Here is a 25,521-nt window from a genome sequence, read left to right as displayed (position 1 = left end):
ATAATTCAACTCTTTTATGTCAAAAGGTTAGTTAATAATAGAGCATGCTAAGAGCTCTGAAGAAAGATTTAAGGACTAGGACATTTAAAGAATGTATTACTGATGGTATTAAATGTCTCATAAAATACTGTCTGTACCTGCACTGTCCAAATCAGTAGCCACCAGCCATATGTGATTAATTTAATTAATTAAAATTAATTAAAATGAAAAGTTCACTTTCTCAGTCTTCACTATCCACCTCCAAGTGCTCAATAACTACATGTGGATAGTGGCTACCATACTGGACATCACAGATACAGAATATAGATTTCTATCATCACAGGAAGTACTATTGGATGGTGCCGGATACAGTACAACTTCTGAACCAACCAATCTATTGTATACTCTAGAGTTCTGGAACTCTGTCTTTACATAGTGATGTTAAGATGTATATCACCTCAGAGGATCTAACTATGTTTCCAAACTTAAAACTGACCATCCAGAACAAATAAATACCAAAAACTCCTTTAAATGTTCACAAGGTACATACATTTATAAATATGAAATATTCCAGAAAATTTTTTTCTGAAATTCTACATATTCTTCTGCAATACTACTATCCCAAAGAAAGAAATGCATTCCATCAGAACAAGACCAAGTATAGAGCTTTGGAATCTATGAACTATCCGAATAAGAGTCTATAGGCTTTGACTAAGTCGTTTGAACCATTTTTTATCTCTGTGTTCCCAAAGGTAAAATAGTGCTTTATTTAGAAAAACCTTAAATAAAATACAATCTAACATCATAAAACATGAACGCTAGAACTAAAAATTGGACAGCTACATGTCTCTTAGTCCTACAATGACTCTAACCAAATGGGCTTAATATAAATGACTTCCAGTTGGGATCTTTGGTATATACTTGAGATAAATAAAAAGATGGACAGATGACCCTTAACAATGGGGATAAGGGGCACCAACCCCCATGCTGTTGAAAATTCATGTATAACTCTTGACTCCCCTAAAACTAAATTGCTATTGTTGACTGAAAGCCTTACTGATAATATAACCAGTTAGTTAATACATATTTTGCATATTATATGTATTATAGACTGTATTCATATAATAAAGAAAAAAGAAAATATTAAGAAAATCCTAAAGGACAGGAAATACATTTATAGTACATACTGTATTTATTGACCTGCATAGTTCAAAGCATGTTGTTCAAGGATCAACCGTACTTTGACAAAAAACGGGACACACAAACCATCCTAAAGTATAAATCTACAAATAGTTTATGGGGTCAAGTCCTGATGGAGTCCTCCTCTTTAGATTTTCTAAAACCAAGGTCAGGGTCCTAAACAAAGGAAATAAAACCCATTCCAAACACTTGTAATGCTGAATGTGCGAGAAAAGCTTTCACTTGGTGGGGAGAGGCAATGGAAAGAAAAGAAGAATCCTTTTTGAAATGTAGATTATTGTTCCAAATCAAGGGTTAAAACATGGCATTTTTATATAAAGGCTCAGATTCCATGAGTGGAAAAATTATTACTCTAATTCAAGGTTTCTCAACTATGGTGCTACTGACATTTCTAGATAGTTCTTTACTGAGGCAGGCTGTCTTGTACATTGGAGAGTTAAGCAGCATCCCTGGCCTCTACCCACTAGATGCCAGTAGCAAAGCACCCTTAACCCTTTAAATGTGACAACCAAAATGTCAGTAGACAATCCCAAATGACCTTGAAGGGGGCAAAACTGCCACTAGTTGAGAACCACTGGTCTAACCTTTACTTTTACTAATCTTCCTTCCTTCTTTCTTTAAAAAAAAAAAAAAAAGAAAGAAAGAAAGAAAAAAAAGGTTACCAAGTATTGCATGGGACACAGTTATACTTTTATTTATTTTTATACTTTTAAAGTCCACTCATTTATTTGGAGGAGAGAAGAGGCAGAGAGACAGCGAATCCCAAGCAGGCTTAGCACTGCCAGCATGGGGCCCAGTGTGGGGCTTGATCCCATGAACTGTGACATCATGACCCAAGCCCAAATCAAGAGTTGGACACTTAACCAACTGAGACACCCAGGAACCCCTGGGACACACTTATACTAAAATAATTATTCAGTGTTTACCTAAAATTTACCTGGCCATCCTGTATTTCTACTTGCTAAATCTGGCAACACTATGGGCAAAAGAAATCAAAGATCTAGAATGTCATGGTCCCATGCTAGATATGTCCCTGCTCACTTCCACTGTGCTCATCAAAACACATCAAAGGTTCAAAAAAAAAAAAGATATACCAGAGATTCTTTGATAGCCCATTTTGTTTGAACCCCAGGGATATCATAAGGCCTTACTGCTCACAAACTATGCTATAGTTCTATATTCGACTTACCATTGGGGTCTTTCCTGAATAGAGTGTTCATGACTGTAGCATGGAGTTTCACACTATTCCACTCTTTCACTATTAGTCCAGATGCCTGAAAACGTTCTAGCACTCGATCGACTAATTCTTGCAGCCTGGAGAAATTGAAGACAGAAGCTTAAAAATCTTAGTAAACCCCTGATCCCTGATTACTGATTCAATGTTTACAGAGCATCTGTTCTGGGCCAATCACTGTACAAGACCCTGCATAAGAGGAGGGAGAGAAGCCATCTGCCTTATGGAGCAGATGGACATGGAAACCAATAACTGTAATGTATCATGGTGAGTGTTAAGGGAGGGATCACCTGTACATGGAGAGGGCCAGGTCTTCCCAGGACATTTAAACACGACCTTGAAGCCTAGCATCTTGGGATAGGGCTCAAGAAGTCAGGCACAACAGAGAGGTACCTAAAAGGAAGTGTTTTATTGCTTCATCCAGTCACAGAACCTAAAGCTACCATGTAGGCAATATGCTTCCCAGGATCAAAAGAGGTCTGGTACACTCTAAGACATGTGCTCACTGGGAAAAAGCATGCACCGTGAAGATCCCAGTAGCCCTGGACACTATCTCAGCGTTTCACTGAGGCTGAAGCATAGTACCCATAAAGACAACTATAGGAAAATCCATAGGCTGCATGACTGTTCCTCATGTGGATTCCAGGTAGCTCTAAGCAGTAAGGGGTCCTGCAGTGGCCATTCATTCTAGCACCTCCACCAGAAACAATGCTTGCACAGAAGTTTTCATCCTACACAGGTGTTTTGCTCAACAGCTTGAAGAACTTCCTTTACCCTTTCTTGTAAGGCTATTCTAGTGGTGATGAACTCTTCAGCGTTTGATTCCTCTTTCCTTCAGTTCTAAAAAACAACTTTGCTGGTTATGCCGACAGGAGGGGTCAGTATCTCAGCAAGTGTGTGGTGAGCAGATCTTGGTCCAAGGCCTTAGGAAGCAGCCAGCTTCTGTGACCACCCACTCATCTGATGGTAAAATGCAGCCTGTGGCTTCTACATACTGTGCCAAAATATCCAATCTGAGATAGAGGCAGCTGTCACTGGATATGTGCCGAGTCCATATCAAATGACAGAGAAGTGCACCTGGTGGCAAGTGCAGGGAGCAGCCTGCACCTTTCAGCCCTTCCTTAGCCGTCTCTGAGATTAGTGCTGATGCTAACTGACATCTCTGGCCCCAAATAATCTTCCATTAGTCACTATTGTTCTAATGAGCAATAGACTTCACATTTTTTGGATTTCACATTTTTAGACATACGAGTAATACCCTTTTGGGTCAAACATCACCTCTTTTCCTGGATACAAGTAGCCCTGAGACATTTACAGAGCTCGGGAATCTTCCACTGCTTCTTGGGCCATGGCCCAAGTGTAATGGCCCACGGTATAAGTACTGTGGCCAATGAGCAGGGCTAGACAGGTTTGCTTTATGTGAGATATGGGTCAAGCCTACCCATGTGGCCCATTTTGTAGCCCATCTTGCCTTAGACAGAACACTGGCTGCAGCAACTCAGTTGCTTGAGGTCTGTGGACAGCAGCCTCTAGTACCCCTATCCCCCAGTGACCTTTCACCCATTTAGATGTGGGCAAAACAACTTTCTGCTTGCACTGCATACACTGCAGCAAGAGGAAATTGCTGTTACTATCCCCCAGAAATTGACTCGGGAGCACAAATTATTATTTTCCCTTTCATGGTTTGCAGGCTCCAAAGTTCCAAATTAATCTTCTTAAAATTCTAAGTTCTTTATCTTAATTGTTTTTTTATGAAATAGTGTCTACGAGCCAAAAAATATTTGTAACATCAGTAAGCCATAGTCAACATTATTATTTATAATAATAATAAAAATAATAAAATAAAACTCGCGTCCCTGCCACCAACTTCAGAACTACAACACAGGGCTGGCACTAGGGTGAAGCAAGTGAGGAAATTACTTTGGGCACAAAATGTAAGAGAGTGACAAAAAAATGCAGTAATCTAAATAAATCACGAGGTTTACTTTTTTATTAATTTATTTTTTAAAGTTTATTTATTTTGAGATAGAGGGGAAAAAGCATGAGTGGGGGAGCGGCTGGGGGAAAGAGAGAAAGAGAGAGAGAGAGAGAAAGAATCCCAAGCAGGCTCCACACTGTCAGTGCAGAGCCCACTATGGGACTCGAACTCAAGAACCATGAGATCATGAGCTGAACAGAAACCCAAGAGTTGGATCAAGACACCCAGGCACCCCCATGTGTGTTTTTTTTTAAGATTTTATTTTATTTTGGGGAGAGAGCATGAACATGTGAGGGGGGGGGCGAGAGAGAGAGAGAGAGAGAGAGAGAGAGAGAATCCCAAGCAGGCGCAACGCCTCAGCACAGAGCCCAACATGAAGCTCAAGCTCATGACTGTGAGATCATGACCTGAGCTGAAATCAAGAGTTGGACGCTTAACCTATTGAGACACACAGGTGCCCCAATAAATCATGTTTTAATGCAGTATTTTTAAAAATAAAAATTAATGCAAAAAAGTCCATAATGAACAGAATATCAACATTTTGAATGAAGCTGGTGTCAGTACTGCCTGCCAAGTTGTCCCTTTGTGTCAGGCTCCAATGTGGCTGGCATGGGGTAGAGCGTTACAACACACCACTCACTCGGATGCTCCAGGCTCTGGACACCCCAGTGACCCCCTGCTGCCTCGTGACCTCAGTACTCCTCAACATGCACATTTTCTTACCAGGCTTCCTCCACTGAGTGGCTTGACAAGCGCCACCTCTGTGCCTTCTGTTCCCGGGGCCACAGTACTCAGCCCCTCCCTCCACCTATGCAGATCCTTCCAAGCCCAACCCATCTCACTCTTCTATGAAGCCTCTCTAACCACCCTAACGCCCCCACTCCCCTTTATCTGTGAGCAATGACTCTGCCCTTCTCTGAAATGCTGCTTCACTTATGTGTGCTCTCCTTAGCATTCTCAGGGACAGTCCCTTGCTATTTCAAGTCTGTCTGTCCTGTTCCTCGACTAGATTTTATGCTCCTCAAGAGCATGTTGTATATGTCTTGCATCTTCCGGAGCTCCGTTATACTTGGCTTTCAGTAACTACTGGCTGTGATTGGTTAACTGATGGATGTGACTGATTAAAAAGTGAGAAGTAAATATAAAAAATAAACGAGGTCTTGAAGGATTGCTGAAGATGTGCAGATAAAAACCAGTGAAGGAAGGACACTTCAAGCAGAAGATGGCAAGCCATGCACGATCACATCTTATTTGGAAAACTGATTACTGAATATAGCTACGGCAGAGAATGAAGGGAAAGGAACTGTGGAAATGAGCTGGTATGAGCAGTGGTCAGACCACTGGAAGCCACGGAGATTTAAAAAAGAGAACGATCAGGGGTGCCTGGGTGGCTCAGTCGGTTAAGCGTCTGACTTTGGCTGTTTGTGAGTTTGAGCCCCGCATCGGGTTCCGTGCTGACAGCTCGGAGCCTGGAGCCTGCTTCAGATTCTGTGTCTCCCTCTCTCTCTGTCCTTCCCTTGCTCATGCTCTGTCTCTCTCTTAAAAATAAACATTAAAAATAATTTTTTAATGGGGCGCCTGAGTGGCTTAGTTGGTTGAGCGTCCGACTTTCGCTTGGGTCATGATCTTGCGGTTCGTGGGTTCGAGCCCCGCATCGGGCTCTGTGCTGACTGCCAGCTCGGAGCCTGGAGCCTATTTCAGAATCTGTGTCTCCCTCTCTCTCTGACCCTCCCCTGCTCATGCTGTCTCTCTCTTTCTCTCTTAGAAATAAAATAAATAAATAAAATAAAATAAGTTTTTAAAAGATTAAAAAACAACAAAAAAGAGAACGATGTGGTCAGGTGTCCATTTCTGAAGGCTGACTCTGTAGCAGAATAGAAAAACACTTCAGAAGGAGAAGAGACCAGAGGTACAGAGGTCAGCTAGAGTGGTGGCAGGCACTAATCCAAGCACGTGAGATCTGTTAACACATTTAATCCTCACAATGAATTATTATTCCTATTTTACCAGTGAGGAAACTAAGGCACAGAGAAGTTATAAAACTTGACCAAATCATCTAACAGGTGGCAGACCCCAAATCAGAATGCATGCCATGTGGCTTCCGAGTACACACCTTAAGGACTGCACTATAAAGGGGGAAAGGATGAAAATGACTTTGTCCCTACATTCCTAAGGGGAAAATAAAATCTATTCACACTGCACAGAACTCTAATTTTATGGTTAACTGATTCAATTAATTGTGCATATGGATCTGTAAGCAAAGACCTACGTTATCTTGGATCTAAAGTTTCTGATTAACTAACATCATGACAGAACATAAGGTTTTGAAATACTTCTAAACACTACAACATAACTTAAGTCTGAACATAACTAAGGACTTCAAGATCTACCTCAATTACAAGTCACAGCAGAATGGTGCCTTTCTTTTCTCTTCTCCTCTATTAAAGAAAAAGAAGTGAATAGGGAGTTCAACTAGATAGAAACAGGGAGCAGGAAATATTAGAGGAAGGAAATTAAACAGACTAAATGAAAGAAACCAATTTCCAGCTCTTTCTGTAAAATTAAGATTTCTGTCCAATTCACAGACTTAGGACTCTGAAGGAACTGAAGTCCTTTAAAAAGTTCTAGTCTAACCTCTCATTTTATGCAAGACGAGTGAAGCACAGACAGGCTGAGCTGCTCCCAGTCAGGACAGAGACCAGAATCCAAGTTGGTTCTGCTCTGTTATCAACTCACTGTGCAGTCCACAAACGCTGGCTCTTTATCTTATTCCCTGTTTCACTCCGGCACCTAAATTAATGCCTAATTGACACATAATCAGTTCTCAGTCAAGAGCTGTTGCACGCACACATGATTCACAGATGACAAATATTCTGGAGTTCTATTAAAAGAATTTAAAGGTACTTGGTACAGTCACTAAATTTCAGGTTGATGTCATATATACCACATTGGACAATATGTCCATATAATTCTAACAGTACAGTCTTCTGATTCTTTCTTCATTGATCCTTTCCTGTTTGACTATACATGAGTCACAGAGCTTCTCTATGCCTTTGCTTCCTCTTAACTGAATTAAAAATAATATAGGGTTGCTATGTGAAAAACGCTGAATTATTCTTAAGCAGCTTTATCATTTAGACAGTGCTTTGAGTCTGAAAACAGAAGCCAGTTATTAATGCCTTAAATCTAAGCTCTTAGTTTAAAAGGCCCGTAAGCACTCTAGAGCTCAAGCATTCCAGAGCCATCTTTACAGATAAGGATTTGTATTGCAGAAAGATCACTGACTTCCTAGAAAGTGCAAATCCCAGGCTTTTGTTTGGATTTTTTCCCCCGTTTAATTCAATCCCATACAATTACTATTTCCTGAGTGACTATTGCATACAGGCATTATGCTAGTCACTATGAAAATGAAGAACTACACGAGGGGTGCCTGGGTGGCTCAGGTGGTTAAGTGTCCAACTCTTGATTTCAGCTCAGGTCATGATCTTGTGGTTCATGAGTTCAGGCCCTGTATGGGACTCTGTGATGGTGCAGAGCCTGCTTGGGATTCTCTCTGTTCCCCTCTCTCTGCCTCTCCCTCTCCCTCTTTCTCAGAATAAATAAGCCTTAAGAAAAAAGATTAAGCAAATATAGCCCTTATTATTAAGGAGCTTATAATCTACTACAATAACTATAAAGAAGACTTTGGTAATGACATAAGCAATACAAGGTGCTTCAGGTAATTTAAACGTGGAAGAGAGTATAGCAGGTTTGGGAACAGAATAGGCTGTTAGGAGGATGGGCTTAGGACGAGAAGCTAACAGTACTCAATTCGTCTTGTATATTTGCTGAATGAGTGAATAACTTAGGTGAATAACATTCACTGAACATCTATGAACTTGAATTTTAAAAGTCACTAGGTATACAGTGCTGAATAAGAGTACTCCCTGCCCTGAAGAATCTTATAGTCTATTTAAGAAAAGGGAAAAGAAAAGATGGCTGTAAGGAAAGACAGCATGAGAATACAAAAAGATGAGGAGTAACATGAGAGAAGTTTTAGTCACAAGAAGCAATACTAAGAAAGACCCAAAGAATCATCAGTAAGCAGTGAAGTTGGCTAGGGCTTGGGGCAAGTGCAAAGCAGTGGAAGATCAAGTTGAAATATTAAGTTGGTTTCATACTGGAAGATCTTGAGTGCTAGACTGAGGAATATTAATTAATTTAAAAGGTATGAGGGGCACCTGGGTGGCTCAGTCAGTTGGGCATTTGACTTTGGCTCAGGTCATGATCTCGCAGTTTGTGGATCCAAGCCCCGCATCAGGCTCTGTGAAGATAGCTCAGAGCCTGGAGCCTGCTTCGGATTCTATGTCTCCCTCTATCCCTCAAAACTGAATAAACATTAAAAAAAAAAAAAAAAAAAGATAAGAAATGATGGTAGATTTTTTCTCTCTTTTTTAAAAGTTTTTATTTAAATACCAGTTAGTTAACACACAGTGTAATATTAGTTCCAGGTGTATAATATTCAACACTTCCATAACTCACCCCAGTACTCATCACTCCAAGTGTACTTTTTACTTCCCATCACCTATTTTACTCATCCCCTCTACCCAACTCCCCTCTGCTAACCATCACTTTGTTCTCTATAGGTAAGAGTCTGTTTTTTGGTCTGCCTCTATTTTTCCCCTTTGCTCGTTTGCCTTGTTTCTTAAATTCTACATGAGTGGAATCATATGGTATTTGTCTTTCTCTGACTGACTTGTTTCGCTTAGCATAATACTCTCTAGCTCCATCCATATCGCTGCAAATGGCAAGATTTTATTCTTTTTGATGGCTGAATAATATTCTACTGTATGTATGTATGTATGTGTATGTGTATACACACACATCTTTATCGACTCATCAATCAATGGATACCTGGGCTGTTTCCATAATTTGGCTATTATTGATGCTGCTGCTATAAACATCAGGGTAGATGTATCCCTTTGAATTAGTGTTTTTGTATTATTTGGGAAAATACCTAGTAATGCAATTTCTGGGTCATAGGGTAGTTCTACTTTTAACTTTTTGAGGAACCTCCATACTGTTTTCCAGAGTGGCTGCACAAGTCTGCATTCCCACCAACAGTGCAGGAGGGTTTCCCCTTTCTCCACATCCTCATCAACACTTGTTTTTGTGTTGTTGATTTTAGCCATTCTGATGGGTGTGAGGTGATATCATTATAGTTTTGATTTGCATTTCTGATGGGAAATTTCTAAACAAACAAGTCCTATGACATATAGGCTATGGCTCAGAAGGGCAAATGTAGTTTTATTTCATGGGATCTATATATGCACTGACATAAAAGTAATTTCTAGGTTATGTGCTATGAGAAGAATGAACTGTCAATCCATGTGTGTAATGTGGTCTTGTTTGTGTAAATTAATATGCATAGAATACAATGACTCTCAGTATTGTTTGTTCTATGTACCATGTCCTGGGGAGGAAAACTGGGAGGGTCAGGGCAGAGGGTAAGGGAGCCAGTTAATTTTCACTTTACCCATTTGTAAACCTTTACATCCCTAAGAGAAAACAATGTAAAAAGAAGCTTGGCTGCGAAAGGAAGATGGCAAGCTGAAAGATGGTACAGATACGCCAGGCTGCACAGCTGTGGAATTTAACTCTTAACTGCACATAAACATACACTTGTCTCATCGTCTTTTCACCAAACTTCTCAAAAGAGTAGTCTGTCTCTAAGGCTTCTGTCTTCTTTTTTTTTTCTTAATTTTTTAATGTTTTATTACTTATTTTTGAGAGAGACAGGATGAGAATGGGAGAGGGGGAGAGAGAGGGACACACAGAATCCGAAGCAGGCTCCAGGCTCTGAGCTGTCAGCACAGAGCCCGACACAGGGCTTGAACTCACAAACCATGAGATCATGATATGAGCCGAAGTCGGACGCCTAACCTACTAAGCCACCCAAGCGCCCCTGTCTCCAATTACTCCTAATCCCCCTTTCTGTCCCAGCATGAACACAGGCTTCACAGTCATAGCCAGGTCAAACTATGATTCTACCGCTTACAAATACACACTAATTACTGCTGACCCTGACCTGGCCAAGTGAAGCTGGACAGGTATAACACTTTCCTGTTATATCCACATTATTGAAAAGCAAAATCAGATAAGCTAAAGGGAAAAAAATAATCTCTTGCTATCCAGAAAGAACCACTGATAAGATTTTTATGTATTGAGATTAACAGATTTATTTCTTTTGCTCTCTCTTCCACTTCTGAGGGGGAGAAAAGTAAATGTAAATTTATAAATTGTTTTGTAATCCATTTTCATCACATAATACTCTATATAGTGAGTATCTGCCATTTTTCCAAAACATAATTTTTAGTCAATCCCTAGTATTCTCTACTCTACAGATGTCCAATAGTTTATTTCTCACTCTTCTGCTTGTGATGAATATTTACATTGTTTCCAGTATATACTGTTATATGCAATACTGGAATAGATCTATCTCCCACATACAGTGATCTGTTCACATATCTGATTAATTCCATAGAAAAATTCCCATAGGAAGCAAGTTGAAGGAGTATAAAATAAAACTCTTGGTATAAAGTGCCAGCTTGCTTTCTGAAAAGCTTATCCTAATTTATACCTTTAGCAGCAGTGACCTTCTCATGTCATTTATCAAACATCTACTTAGTTTTCTTTTTAAAATGTGTTTTCTTTTAATGGTTGAGTGCTTAAGTAGATTTCAAGTCCTTAAAATAAGGGTTATTTTAACCATTTTTGTACCTCTTATGGTGTCTAAAATGGTGTCCAGAACTAACAATTTGTTAGTACTGAACTACTTGTTTTGGGGTGTTTATCTTTTGTCCAACCACTTATTATACTTATTAGTACTTTTACTGATTTCTTAACAATTTTAGAGTTTTTTTTTTTAAATAGACTGCAATGTTATCCTCAATGGCAATTTTTGTCTTCAGCTGTCTTCTGTTTTACAGCTTAGGATTTAGCATGAACTTTCTGAACAATGTGTTTAAGAGTGATGGTGATTACAGGCAATCATGCTTTATTTCTGAATATAATGGCAATAATAAACCCAGTAAATTACTATTCAGTAGGATTGTTGGCTTCTGCTTTAAAATAGATATTTATCATATTAGGCAATATTTTTCTACTTTCTGAAAGTTTGTAATGAAAAAAATAGGCTGAATTTCATCAAAAGGCTTTTAGGCATTTAGACATTATTTTTAAATTTGATCTATTGAGTTGGATGTGATTAGATTTCCTGGTCTTACTTTATCTTTGTATTCCTGAGATAAACCAGCTTAGTCATAATGGATCCTACTCATCTGACTCCTACACACCACCTTCAGAAAACTGCCAAATCAAGCAGATTTTACTCTTCTTGCATCCATGTATCAATTCTCATAGCTCCTGTGCTAGTTCAGGCCTTGTTTCTCACCTGGCTTCCTTGAATGCCTTTTAGCTACTTCCCCCTCCCATTCCTGGCTCTTCAATTCAATTACATATGTAGTCTATAATTTCATTACATTTGTATAGATCCATTTGGGTAGAATTGACATCTTTATGAAACGAAGTCTATCAATGAACATGAGCAATCTCTCATGTATATATAATGTAATTTATAAGTTATAATTATACCATAACTTATAATTTATAATTTTCTGCAAAAAGGTCTTACCCGTACTTTATTATAGTTATTTCCTAAGTACCTAAGGGTTTTGTTTAAATAAATGGATGGTGCCTTTTTATTGATTTTTCATTTGCTCATTGTTATTGCTCTAACCTAGCTACTTATTTTCACCTCTAGCCTAGGTTGCAATATGACCTGATTTCCCCACTTGCATTCTTTCCCCCTCTAACTCATTCTCCCACACATGACCTTTTTAAAAATATCATGTCACTATATTGCTTAAAACCTTTTGGTGCACCTAGGGCAAAAAATACAAATTCTAGACCAACTGTCTAGACCTTGTGTGATCTAGTCTCTGTCTGCCTCTCTGGCCTCATTTCCCTTGTTTATCTTCCTGGCCTTCTTTAAGTGCTGAAACACACAAGGCCCTTTCTCAGGGTCTTTGCACTTGCTCCTCCCTCTGCCTCGTACACTCTTACCACCATCCCTTTGTGTCTTTTCAGTCTGAACTCCTTAGAGATGCCTTCCTTGACCACTGCATCTACAAGTAGGTCCCCCTATGTTATTCTTCTTATCCTCTTGTTTCTCTCGTAGACCCTACTATAACTTCTAATTATTCTATTTACTTTTTTGATCTGTTTCCTCTTCAGAGAGCTACACCCAATCTGGGGGATCCAAGATGGCCCCACTCACATGACTGGAACCTTGGTGCTGGCTGTCAACTAGGAAACCTTAATTCTTTTCCTTGAGGTCTCTTTTTCCAGCCAGAGAGTTTGGACTTCCCTAAGTAGCAACTGGGTCCTAAGAGGTTAACTTTGAAAACAAAAGAGCTGCAAGATCTCTTAAAGCCTAGCAATGACAGTTTTACAAATCATTCCTGTCCCATTCCATTAGTCAAAGCAAGTCACAGGGCTGGTGTCTTTCATAAATGACATTTTCTGTTTGCTGCTGGTATATATTACTATACTAAATTATAGCAAATCACTTAGTTAAACTCTCTTCTTATTTCTAATAACTTGGTAATTGTAGATAACCTTGCTGTATTTCTGGTCAGAAAATGTGATTTGTAAAATACCAACTGACTGAAATGTATCAAGCCTTACTTTACAATCTACTGTGTAATCAATTATTTTCAATTGTCCCATATGCCTGAAAAGAATATGAATTCTCTAAATTGCTGGGTGTATAATTCCAGAAATGACTATTACATTAAACTTGTTCATTTTTTAAAATTTACTTGTTTATTTTTTAATTTACATCCAAGTTAGCATACAATGCTAAAATGATTTCAGGAGTAGATTCTAGTAATTCATCCCATACATATAACACCCAGTACTCATCCCAGCAAGTGTCCTCTCTAATAACCCTTACTCATTTAGCCCATCCCCTCACCCACCACCCCTCCAGCAATCCTGTTTGTTCTCTGTATTTAAGAGTCTCTTAAGTTTTGTCCCCTCCTTGTTTTTATATTATTTTCCTTCCCTTCTTCCATTATGCTTTGCATCTTAAATTCCTCTCATATGATATTTGTCTTTCTCTTAATTTCACTTAGCATAATACCTTCAAGTTCCATCCATGTAGTTGCAAATGGCAAGATTTTGTTCTTTTTGATTGCTGAGTAATACTCCATTCCATATATATATACCACATCTTCTTTATCCATTCATCCATCGATGGACATTTAGGCTCTTTCCATACTTTGGCTATTGTCAACGGTGCTGCTATAAACATTGGGGTGCATGTGCCCCTTTGAAACAGCACACCTGTATCCCTTGGATAAATACCTAATAGTGCAATTGCTGGGTCATAGGGTAGTTCTATTTTTAATTTTTTGAGGAACCTCCATACTGTTTTCCAGAGTGGCTGCACCAGTTTGCATTCCCACCAGCCATGCAAAAGAGATCCTCTTTCTCTGCATCCTTGCCAACATCTGTTGTTGCCTGAGTTGTTAATGTTAGCCATTCTGACAGGTGTGAGGTGGTATCTCACTGTGGTTTTGATATGTATTTCCCTGATGATAAGTGATGTTGAGCATTTTTTCATGAGTCTGCTAACCATCTGAATGTCTTCTCTGGAAAAGTGTCTATTCATGTCTTCTGTCCATTTCTTCACTGGATTATTTGTTTTTTGGCTGCTGAGTTTGATAAGTTCTTTATAGATTGTGGATTCTAACCCTTTATTTGATAGGTCATTTGCAAATATCTCCTATTCTGTCGGTTGCCTTTTAGTTTTGCTGATTGTTTCCTTCACTGTGCAGAAGCTTTTTATTTTGATGAGGTCCTAAGAGCTCATTTTTGGTTTTGTTTCCCATGCCTCTAGAGACGTGTTGAGTAAGAAATTGCTGTGGCCAAGGTCAAAGAGGTTTTTGCCTGCTTTTTCCTCTAGGATTTTGATGGCTTCCTGTCTTTTGTTTAGGTCCTTCATCCATTTTGAGTTTATTTTTGTGCATGGTGTCAGAAAGTGGTCCAGGTTAGTTTTCCTACATGTTGCTGTCCACTTTTCCCAGCACCATTTGTTAAAGAGATTGTCTCTATTCCATTGAATGTTCTTTCCTGCTTTGTCAAAGATTCGTTGGCCATACATTTGTGGGTCCATTTCTGGGTTCCCTGTTGTGTTTGATTGATTTGAGGGTCTGTTTTTGTGCCATCATTGTTTTTAAACTTGTCAATTATTAAAATCTTCAGTGTCAGGGTGCCTGGGTAAAGTTGTCAGTTAGTTAAGCAACTGAATCTTGATTTCAGCTCAGGTCATGATCTCACAGTTTATGAGTGTGAGCCCCTCATTGAGCCCTGTGGGATTCTCTCTGTCTCTGCCCTTCTGCAACTCACACATGTGCATTCTCTGTCTTAAAAAAATTAAGTTAAAAAAAAGCACTTCTGTATCTTAACTGACTTTACATCTGCTTGGCCTATCAATAATTGGAAGATATGTCACAATCTCCTCCCATGATGATGGATTTCTCAATTTCTCCCCATTAAAAAATTATTTATACAAATTTGGCTGAATCTACTTTGGGGCTGCTCTAGTGGGTACAAGTTTAAAATTATAACATCTTGGTAAATTGCTTATCATTATGTAATAGTACTCTCTGTTACTAATATGAATTGTTATGCCAACTTCATAACTTCATTTTGGTATTTGCCTAGTGTATCTTTTTCCTTTCTACTACTGCAACCTCATGGATAGATGTATCTCTGGTAAAGAGCATAAAACTGAATTTTGTTTATATCTATCTTATAATCTCTTTCTTAAGCAGTAAGTTTATTCATTAACATGTATCATTAGCATATATATACATCTGGACTTCTTGCTGTCTTACATTTAAATACTCATTCCACTTTTTTCTACACTTCTTGCTCATTTTTGGGTTAAATTTCCATTTGTTCCTTTGTCCTTTTTCTACTTGCTTATTATTTATGTACTCTCTTTCAGATTTACTTTAAAAATTTTACTATGTGCATTTAGCTTAACATAGTTAAAGAAATATCTTAATGTCACTCTCCCGAAATAATAATTAAAAAAACTAGAATATTTCAACTCCAAATTTTTTTTTTTTAATGTTTTATTTATTTCTAGGAGAGAGAGAGAGAGACAGCGTGAGCAGGGGAGGGTCAGAGAGAAAGGGAGTCACAGACTGAAACAGGCTCCAGGCTCTGAGCTGGCAGTCAGCACAGAGCCCGACGCGGGTCCCGAACCCACGAACCGCGAGATCATGACCTAAGTGAAAGTCGGACGCTTAACCGACTAAGCCACCCAGGCGCCCCTCAACTCCAAATTCTTAGTCTTGATTTACAGTGCTCTTAGCTGACAGTTATGTTAACTGAACAATGTTAGTTCTATCTTTTTTTTTAAGTTTATTTATTTATTTTGAGAGAGGCAGAGACAGCATGAGCAGGGGAGGAGCAAGGAGATGGGGGTAGAGAGAGAATCCCAAGCAGTCTCCATGCCATCAGCACAGAGCCTGACACAGGGCTCGAACCCATGAACTGGGAGATTGCCTCAGTTTTTTCTTAACTCTCCCAAATATATGGGGCATCTGGGTGGCTCTGTCAGCTGAGCATCCAACTCTATCTCAGCTCAGGTCTTAATCTCAGGGTTGTGAGTTCAAGCCCTGCATTGAGCTCCACGCTGGACATACAGCCTACTTTAAAAACAACAAGGGCGCCTGAGTGGCTCAGTCGGTTAAACGTCCAACTTCGGCTCAGGTCATGATCTTACAGTTTGTGGGTTTGAGCCCCGCATCGAGCTGTGCTGACAACCAGCTCAGAGCCTGGAGGCTGTTTCAGATTCTGTATCTCCCTCTCTCTCTGACCCTCCCCTGTTCACTCTGTCGCTCTCTCTCAGAAATAAAACATTAAGAAAAAATTAAAAACAACAACAATAAAAAACACAACTCTCTCAAATTACATAAAAGGTATTTTATACACACAATGTTTGCCACTTTATATATCCACCATTCTTTTCTGCATCTCATACTAACCTTCCTGCATCTCAGACGTTCTGGATTCCTTTTCCCTTTTCTGAAATATAGCTTTTATTCATTTCTGTACTGCAGATCTCACAGAGATAAAGTCTCAGAGATTTTGTTCATCTATAACAGTCTTCATTTCACCTTTGTTCCTAAAGATTTTTTTTTCAAGTGCACAATTCCAGGTTGACCATTATTTCCTCTAGAAAACATTCTGTTGTCTTTTCACTTCCACTGTGTTACTGAGGGATACTTATAACTGCCACTCCTTTGTGGCTGACTTCTTTCGAGATCTTCTCTGGCTTTAGTGCTCTGCAGTCTCATCGCATTTACCTTGATATGGATCTCTTTTTAGTTATTCTGCTTCTGTTCAATCTTCTTTCTCTTATCTATTACCACTGTCAATCCACGCCGCTCTAATTTCTTCACATAGCCATCTCCTGTTACCCCATCCTCTCCCTTATTAAACCTCATCCATACCTGGAATCTGCTAGACTGTCTCTTGTCTCAGGCTTTTGCTTTATATTTTCTTTTGCCTAGAACAAAAGGTGGGAAGAGCCTTCCCACCTCTCCTTTGCCTGCAATCTCTCAGCCCTTTAGATCTCAATTCAATATCGGTTCGTCGGAGCTTTCCCCGACTCTGCCCTCCCCCAGTCCACATTGCTATGATAGTTTCCTCTTTAATGGAGCACCATCCCTCCCCCCTCACTTTTATCACACTTTGCAATTACAGTTGACCCCAGAACAATGCTCTGAGCCCCATGCAGTTGAAAATCAATGGAAAACTTTTGAGTCCTCCAAAATTTAACTACTGACAGTCTACAGTTGATGAGAAGCCTTACTGGTAACATAAACAGCCCATTAACACACATTTTGTACGTTATATGTGTTAAATACTGTATTCCTACAATAAAGTAAGCTAGAGAAAAGAGAATGTTATTGAGAAAATCATAGGGAAAATAGATTTACAGTTCTGTACTGTATGTACTAAAAAAGTCTGCAAGTTAAGTGGATTCGTGCCGTTCAAATCCATGTTGTTCAAGGTCAACTATACATTTCTGTGTCATTTATTAGCATCCGTTTCCTCCATTAGTCTGTAAACTACATAAGGATAATGATTGCGCCTGGCTTTATTCACCAGTCTATATTCACAGCCTAGCACGGTGCCTGGAAAACAGGCACTCGATAAATTTTTGTTGAATAAACAAACGATCAAATAAAAATCCAACATCCTTTTTACATGGTATAAAACGGTGCCTCTAGATCTGTCCTTACTATTATTCCCTTTTCCTAAACTACTACTCTCTTGGGCCGTGAACTCCTTATTCAGCAAAGAAACGTACTCTGTAAAGTCTTCCTTTATAAAACTTGCTCACCCACGAGCAGAGTTTTGCTGCCCATCTAGGCACTCCTAGATTCTCAACCAAAGCCGTCACCCGACTGTACCCTAATTACTGACATCTGCCTCCTCCTTAAGACGGAAGCCCTAAAAAAACAAAAACAACAACAACAAAAAAAAGACAGAAGCCCTGGAGTCTACTGCGCCATATGTGCTGGGCGCTGGAAAATGCTGGAGGGAAAAGAAGCCTGGAAATGCACTTACAGGGTGGGATAACTCAGGGAGCCAGGTCTTTGAAGCAAAAAGAAGGAACGAGGTCAGGTGAAAAAGAGATTAGCCTTATCAGAGATCATGCATGCCATTCTTCAGAGAGTGAAATTGAGTGGGCTAGGGGGGATGAAAATAGTAGACTGTGAGGGAAAAAGGAAGTTGAGTTGACTTTGTATTGTCAGGAAAATGTGAGGAAGCCATTCTTCTTACAGGCGCAAGGATGGACGCTTGTGTGACAGTAGCAGACGGAACAGAACAGCCACTGTGTTCAGCACTTAAGTCTTAGCAACAGCTGACTACTAAGTAATGAGTAAAAGACTGCTGCAGCTTCCCTACCCAGTCATGCTTTACCAGACCCAAGGATGCATCAGTAAGTGAACCTCCACTGCCCCAGCTTTGAGTTTCCCGAGGACAAATCTGATCTAAGCGGTTCCATCCTTTTAAAGGTCAGGTATTTCACATTCAATCTTTTTAAGAAAAGGAATCTCTGTTTTAAACTATATGAAATCATACAAAGAAACTTGAATGTACTTTCTTTACAACATGGTCTCTCTCCCATGCCTCTTGTCTTGAGCGGTATCTCTTCATATAAACAAAAAGATTTAATGTTCCTTTAAAACAGACCATGTCTTACTCAATTCGTATCAATTTGCACAGCCTTCCAAAATACCCTGCACAAAGGAGGCATTTGAATAGCTTTAAAATTGAATTAAATAAGAGGTTGTTAAGTCTCTTAGTAATTCCCACAAATCTGAAGAGAGAATTTACAAATCTTTTTGAAATAACATAAACATGTCTCTCTCTGTGAAAGAGGAATGGGCAAAAGAAAAAAAAAAGGAGCAATAAGAGGGATGGGAATTATTCAAAAATGTTCTTGGTTGATCACACTAATGGATTCAGTGGATATTTCATAAGATCTTTCAATTTATAAAGTCTTGACAACAATAAGTGTGCAAAATATTAAGGCCCGGATCTTTGGGGAAATAATGAATGGGTGTATTCGCCTTTGGAGCACTCACTGTTCCATTACTGTGGGCATCAATCATTGCTGAGCCTTGTCTTCAAAAGCCACCTAACTTCCATGGCTCTTATTTTCTTCCAGTCTCAAAAACATATTATTCTTTACACTTAAAGACCTTCTATCGAACCAAGAATCTAACTATTAAAGAAAAAGGTAAAGCTATCCAATGGAAAAACTCAAAGAAATGATTTTATTATCTCTTCGCAGTAACCTCTCTTTTTCCCTCTGGGGGCCCCCAAGAATAGAGTAAATAAAAACTGTGGAGTCTATGACATATGCAGACTTGAAGCCATAGATTAGGAAAAATTCATTATTTTATTGCTGTAATCCCATGTAAATTTTCCACAGAGCTTCATGTTAACTGTATGTCTATAAATTATCACAGGTTTCAGTTTTACAACAGTAAGGTTTAAACCAGTATGAACAAAAATTAAATAAACCCCATAACAGATAATAAGAAAACAAATTAACAGAGGTCAGGTTAAGTGGCTATGATGCCCTATAAAACTATAAGGCTAATCAAGGAAATAAAAAATGTAGTACATTTTAAGAGTCAGCCCAAAAGAACTGAAGACCACTCCATTTACAATAGCCAAAAGGTAGAAATAACCCAAATGTCCATTAACTGATGAATGGATCAACGTGAAATGTGGTATCTCATACAAAGGAATGTTATTCAGCCACAAAAAGGAGTGAAGTCTGATACACGTTACAATAGGGATGAGCCCTGGAAAACATTATGCTGAGTGAAAGAAGTCAGGCACAAAGGGAAACATATTGTGTGGTTCCATTTATAGGAAATACCCAGAATAGGCAAATCCACAGTGACACTAGATTAGTGGTTGCCAGGAGCTGGGGAGAGAACAGAGGAGAGAGAAGAGTGGAGAGGGGTATGGAAGAGTGACTGCTTCATGGGTACAGAATTCCATTTTGGGGGTGATAAAAATGTGTGAAACACTGGTGGGGGTGGTTGCACAATGTTGCTAATGTCCTTAATCCTAATGAATTATATACTTTAAAATGGTGTTTTTATGTTATATGAATTTTATCACTTTCAAAAAAAAGGGGGATCACACTTTTACATGTGAATTTTATGTTATGTAAATTTTGCAGCTTTCAAAAAAAAAAGTGGAAGCAAGAATTGGAACATAGTCTATCCTACTCAACCTAGCATGCACACACTGAAAACCTTCTTTATTCCGGCATAGGGATTCAGAGCACGGTTTTGCCCGATATGTGTTCCTTAGTCAAACTACTTAAACTCACTGAACCTGCCTATCTATAAAACAGGCAGTCGAATACTACCCAGTTTATACAGATGCTGCAAAGATAAAATGGAGATAATACGATGTAAGCACAATGCCAGGTAAGAGTGATTGCTAAAAAAACGTTAGTTATAATTTCCCCGGAAACTAGGCAATCTTCAGTGTTAGATCAAAGGCTGCTGAAGTATGGTCTGTGGACCTTTGGAGATTCCTGAGACTCTCTTAGAGGAGTCCATGACATCACAACTATGTTTACAAGAATTCTATGACACCGTCTGGCTTTTTCACGGAGATGACATTTGAACAGATGGTAAAAAAGGAATGCTGAGTAAAATTACTGGCACCTTGCGGCGCCTGGGTGGCTCAGTCGGTTAGGTGGTTAGGTATCCAACTTCAGCTCAGGTCATGACCTCTCAGTTTGTGAGTTCGAGCCCCACATCGGGCTCTGACTGACAGCTGGGAGCCTGCTTTGGATTCTGTGTCTCCCTCTCTCTCTGCCCTACCCGGCTCACGTTGTCTCTCTCTCTCTCTCTCAAAAAAAAAAATATTAAAAAAAATTTTCTTAAACAAAACAACAACAACAGAACTGCTGGCACCTTAGTATGAACTCAGGCAGCAGAAGCATATTGTACAAGCAATAGTATATTCTTCACTATACATTGACAGTTTTGGAGAAAACTAGTTTCACTTATCCTTGATGAAACTGTAAAAATAATGAATTTGATTAAATCTCAGGCCTTGAGCACATGTCTTTTTAATACGCCTGTGGGATGCACTCAGCAGTCTGGATGGAGCGGGTGGGCTGTATGTGGACGCAGACAGCTGTCCAGAGGAAAAACACTTGTGAGGTTATCAGAGCTGGAGCTGGACTAGCCTCTTTGTCCACGAACACCATTTTTACTAGAAAGAACGACTGACAGACAAATTATGGTTATTCAGACTTGGCTATCTGACAGACATTTTCTCAAAAAAGAACTTCAAGGAAAACAGTATTTTGGGTCAATAATAAAATTTAAGCTTTCAAGTGAAAATAAGATTTTTAGAAAATGTGTCTCTGCTTCCTAATACTTAAAGACTGTGGTGAAACTAATAGTGCAATCAATACGTGTTTAATACTGCATAATGAAATGTGTCCACATTTGGAAGATGTGCGTAACTCAGTGGACCAGTATTTTCTAAATGACCAATACCAAATTGTGCATAGGTTAAAGGTCCAGTCAAAATGTAAAAGAGATCAATGGATTTTTAGTGCAAGAGTATGAAATGTTTGCTGACAGGGTTTCTGACCTCTACGAAACTATTAGCTTGTCAAGTTTTAGTGTAGCATCATATATCCAGAATTGTCTGAGAACACCATGAAAGTACTCTTCATTTTTCCCAATACGTTTCTGTGTGAGTCCAGATTTTCTCGTATACGTCAATCCAAACAACATATTGCAAGCAGATATCTGCTTCTCTATTCAGACCCAGCTGTCTTCCATTAAGGAAACTGACAAAAATGTAAAACAATGCCTATCTTCTCACTAAATACCTTTGGTTTGGGAAATAGATTTTTCATGAAAAATATATTTATGTAAACAAAAATACACAAATATTATTTATGTTATTAATAACAATTACAATTTTTAGTAATTACTAAAAATACTACTATTTTTAATGAACTATCAAGTATTAAATTTCTAATTTTAATTTCTAATAAGGTAAATATTGAGAACTATAATCCATATAAAGAAAAGCTCTTTGGTGTCATCAATAATTTTTAAGAAATTAAAGTGATTATGAGAACAAAAAGTTTGAGAACTACTATCTTATCATTCAGTTTTTGTTCACAAAACTGAAAAGTAATCTTCCTCATACACAGCAGCCCTATAAATGATGAGGACATCAGACTGTTATAACTTACAATGGAAAGTAAATGACCCATACCAGATACCAAATTCCAATCTCATAATGGTCTGAAGTGTCCTAAAAGAACAATGCATCCCTACTTTTTAAGGCAAGGTCATCAGTACGCTATTTAGGCACATGGCAGGTATCCAAGACAAATCTGGTCCAAAACACACACAACATCTGATTCTATACCGTCTTTTCCTTCTTTACCCTCCTTCCCCAAATTCACTTCCAATTGAATTGAGATAGAAGATAACTGAGATTATCAATTTGAATTGAGATAGATAAGATATCTTTTTTCTTTTTTTTTTATTTATTTCTAGGAGAGAGAGAGACAGCATGAGCAGCGGAGGGTCAGAGAGAAAGGGAGTCACAGACTCTGAAACAGGCTCCAGGCTCTGAGCTGGCAGTCAGCACAGAGCCCGACGTGGGGCTCGAACCCACGAACCGCGAGATCATGACCCAAGCGAAAGTCAGACGCTTAACCGACTAAGCCACCCAGGCGCCCTGAGAAATCTTACAAGAGATCCTCTACAAAAGCGAATCAATTTGGGGACCTGCCTACAGACTTTAATTTTCTCTAGAGGGTTTCTGGTTCAGTGTAAGCTCTGTTCTATCCCGACTTAATCAAAAGACAACAAAAACAAACCTCCAGTTCAAGTTTAGCTCCTCTGCTCACAGAAAACCTTCAATAGACTAATAAACGGCATTAACATTAGAAATGGCTCTGGATGCCTAGGCTAGCCTCAGAAATAGTCTGGGTTGTAGACTGAAAATCCCCAGAAGCGATCTAAGTGTGGTAATAACAAAAATAAAAAACAGTAAACATTTGTTGGTATGTGTTTTAGTGAGGTTTGTATGTGCTAAGCACTGTTCAAAGCATTTCATGTAGATTAGTTTAATCCTAGTAATCTTACAAAGTCTGTATAGTTATCATCCCATTTTGTCCTGGTACTCACTAGATCTGCATTATGTCACTTTTGCAACTACCATCCTAAAATGCCATCCTTCCTGCCTCCTATAGCCTAGCCTGAACAACATGAAGAAAGCGTACATCATGAAAACTAGATCGCTACAATCAATATCCATCATCCAAGTAACTCAATAATTATCAGACTAAAATCTGATACTTTTCCTACAACAAATTCTTCTTTTAAGATAATCGCTTACAATTAAAAAAAAAAAAGTGACACACTCATTTCAATAGTAAGATCTCAGAAAAAAGGAATCAAAACTTGTTGAACTTCTAGCACTGCTTGCAGGCACCTCTTGATGGAAACAAAGAAGCATTCCAGAAACATACCTGTTGGAGCCATCTTTCATATGGACTTTGGCATAAAGAACATCCACCATGCCAGGATCATCGTTCATGTATTCTATCCCTGTCATCTCTACCTCAAGGGGTTTGCCCCCACAAATGTCACTGCAAAGGGAAAAAGTTACATCTTTATAATTGTTTTAGAGGGCCATTATATTTTAAACATAGTTATTATATAGAGTCAAATGTTACCAAAAATGAAACTGTTGGAGGTTTTTTTTAGCTAGCAATATTATCTAATCATCTTAATTTCAAAATTGTGTTCTATGCACATCAGCTAGAAACACAAGCAGTTCCAAAGTCACACTACAGTTATCCCAATACCAGTTTATTAGTACTCACAAGAAAAAAGCCAAAGAATGACAGTTCTGATTGATGAAGACGTTTAATGTGTTGCCCATCTCTTGGGCTTTATTTCATTATTTCTATAAGCTGTGAACAGTATTTTACTCATCTAACAATGGTGGAGGCATAAAGCAGTAGAACATCCTAATAGCAATATTTATAAAAAGCCTTCAACAATAGAAACCCTTTGTCCAAGCAATTGAATTTTTAGGAGCCAAACCTAAGAAATAATTATGAATTCAGCTACATATCCAACCACAGCTGATAAAGGGAAGTTCTTTAAAGAAGAATTCCAATAAACACAGAAGTAATAATGAAATTAGGGTATCACCGTTTTGCAACCCCTGATGAAATAATGGATGAAGACAATGAGTAGCAATGGCTGCTAAAACTTAATGCCTAAAAGCTGGAGAAAATATAAAGAGGGGAGCTCTATAAATGATGGATCAAGCTAACCATACCTGAACCCACTGATCAAGCTTATCACACACACACACACCCAAAAGAACAACCAGACAATACTACCTCCTGATGTGAGGTAATAGGTTACACTTACACTCATGAAAAATAACTGTGCACAGGGTTTGACTGAAGCACTGTTTAGAACAACCAAAGATTGGTAACAGATTAAATATTAAAGTTTTAAGAAAAAGTACACAACAATGTACATGCTATATAGTACTATTTGTGCAATAGATGGGGTAAGAAAATTTATATATATATATATATATATATATATATTCCCTGTACATACAAAAAAATCTCTGGAAAAATCTATTGTCTTTAGAGAGGAAAGCAGGCCGCTTGGTTGGAATAGCAGTGGAAAGGAAACTCTTCACTGCATATCCTTTGAATTTTTAAAATCTTGAGCCATGTAAATGTATTATCCATTAAAGTTAATATTAAAAAACATATGTGCAAAAGAATCTAAACACAAAAGTGTATAGACTGAATGATTTTATTTATATGACATTTAAGAATAAGCTAAATTAATCTATGGAAATAGAAATCAGAACAATCGTTGCTGCTGGGAGAAGTGAATTTACTGGAAAAGGTCATGAGGGAACTTCACAGAGTGATGAAAATGTACTACATCTTGATTTGGCTGAAGTTACATGAGTGTACGCATTTGCCAAAACCCATCAACTACACTTAATAAGATCTGTGCATTTTACTGTAAGTAAATTACACCTCAAAGAAGAAATACATACTTGCATATTAAAAAGTCTGAGAGTATATACTTCACAGCATTAACAGTAATTATCTTTAAGCAGTAAGATTAAAAGTGATATTTTTGTTTATCTATAATTTGTGACTTTTCTAAAACTAGTATGTATGACTTTATTTTAATTGAAATATAGTTGAGATGCAATGTTACGTTCGTTTCACGGGTGCAGGTATTACTTTCATGTTTTTTTAAAAATTGTTTTTAAAATGTTTGCTTATTTTTGAGAGAGAGCAAGAGACAGAGGGCGAGCAGGAAGAAACAGAGAGAGTGACACACACACAGAATCTGAAGCAAGGCTCCAGGTTCTGAGCTGTCAGCACAGAGCCTGATGCGGGGCTCGAACTCACAAACTGCAAGTTCAT

The 25,521-nt window shown here is 38.5% G+C and overlaps 1 protein-coding gene across 6 annotated transcripts in view; it reads right to left on the bottom strand.

Annotated features, from left to right (window-relative positions):
• The window catches only part of ASCC1 (activating signal cointegrator 1 complex subunit 1), a 105,197-nt gene that overhangs the window by 29,150 nt on the left and 50,526 nt on the right, over positions 1–25,521 (bottom strand). For all 6 annotated transcript variants that reach the window (XM_039255540.1, XM_039255537.1, XM_039255539.1 and 3 more), the window contains exons 7-8: positions 23,572–23,691; positions 2,369–2,493 (exon numbers count right to left, since the gene is read on the bottom strand). In XM_039255540.1, the coding sequence (XP_039111471.1) occupies positions 2,369–2,493; positions 23,572–23,691 (245 nt within the window). The remainder of the gene's footprint in view (positions 1–2,368; positions 2,494–23,571; positions 23,692–25,521) is intronic.

This window comes from Hyaena hyaena, unplaced genomic scaffold (assembly GCF_003009895.1).
Source record: "Hyaena hyaena isolate Hyena2069 unplaced genomic scaffold, ASM300989v1 scaffold_531, whole genome shotgun sequence".
In the NCBI taxonomy this organism is placed as follows: Eukaryota; Metazoa; Chordata; class Mammalia; order Carnivora; family Hyaenidae; genus Hyaena; species Hyaena hyaena.
Note: the sequence above shows the minus strand (reverse complement) of the source record. Positions and strands in the feature narration are given on the sequence as shown.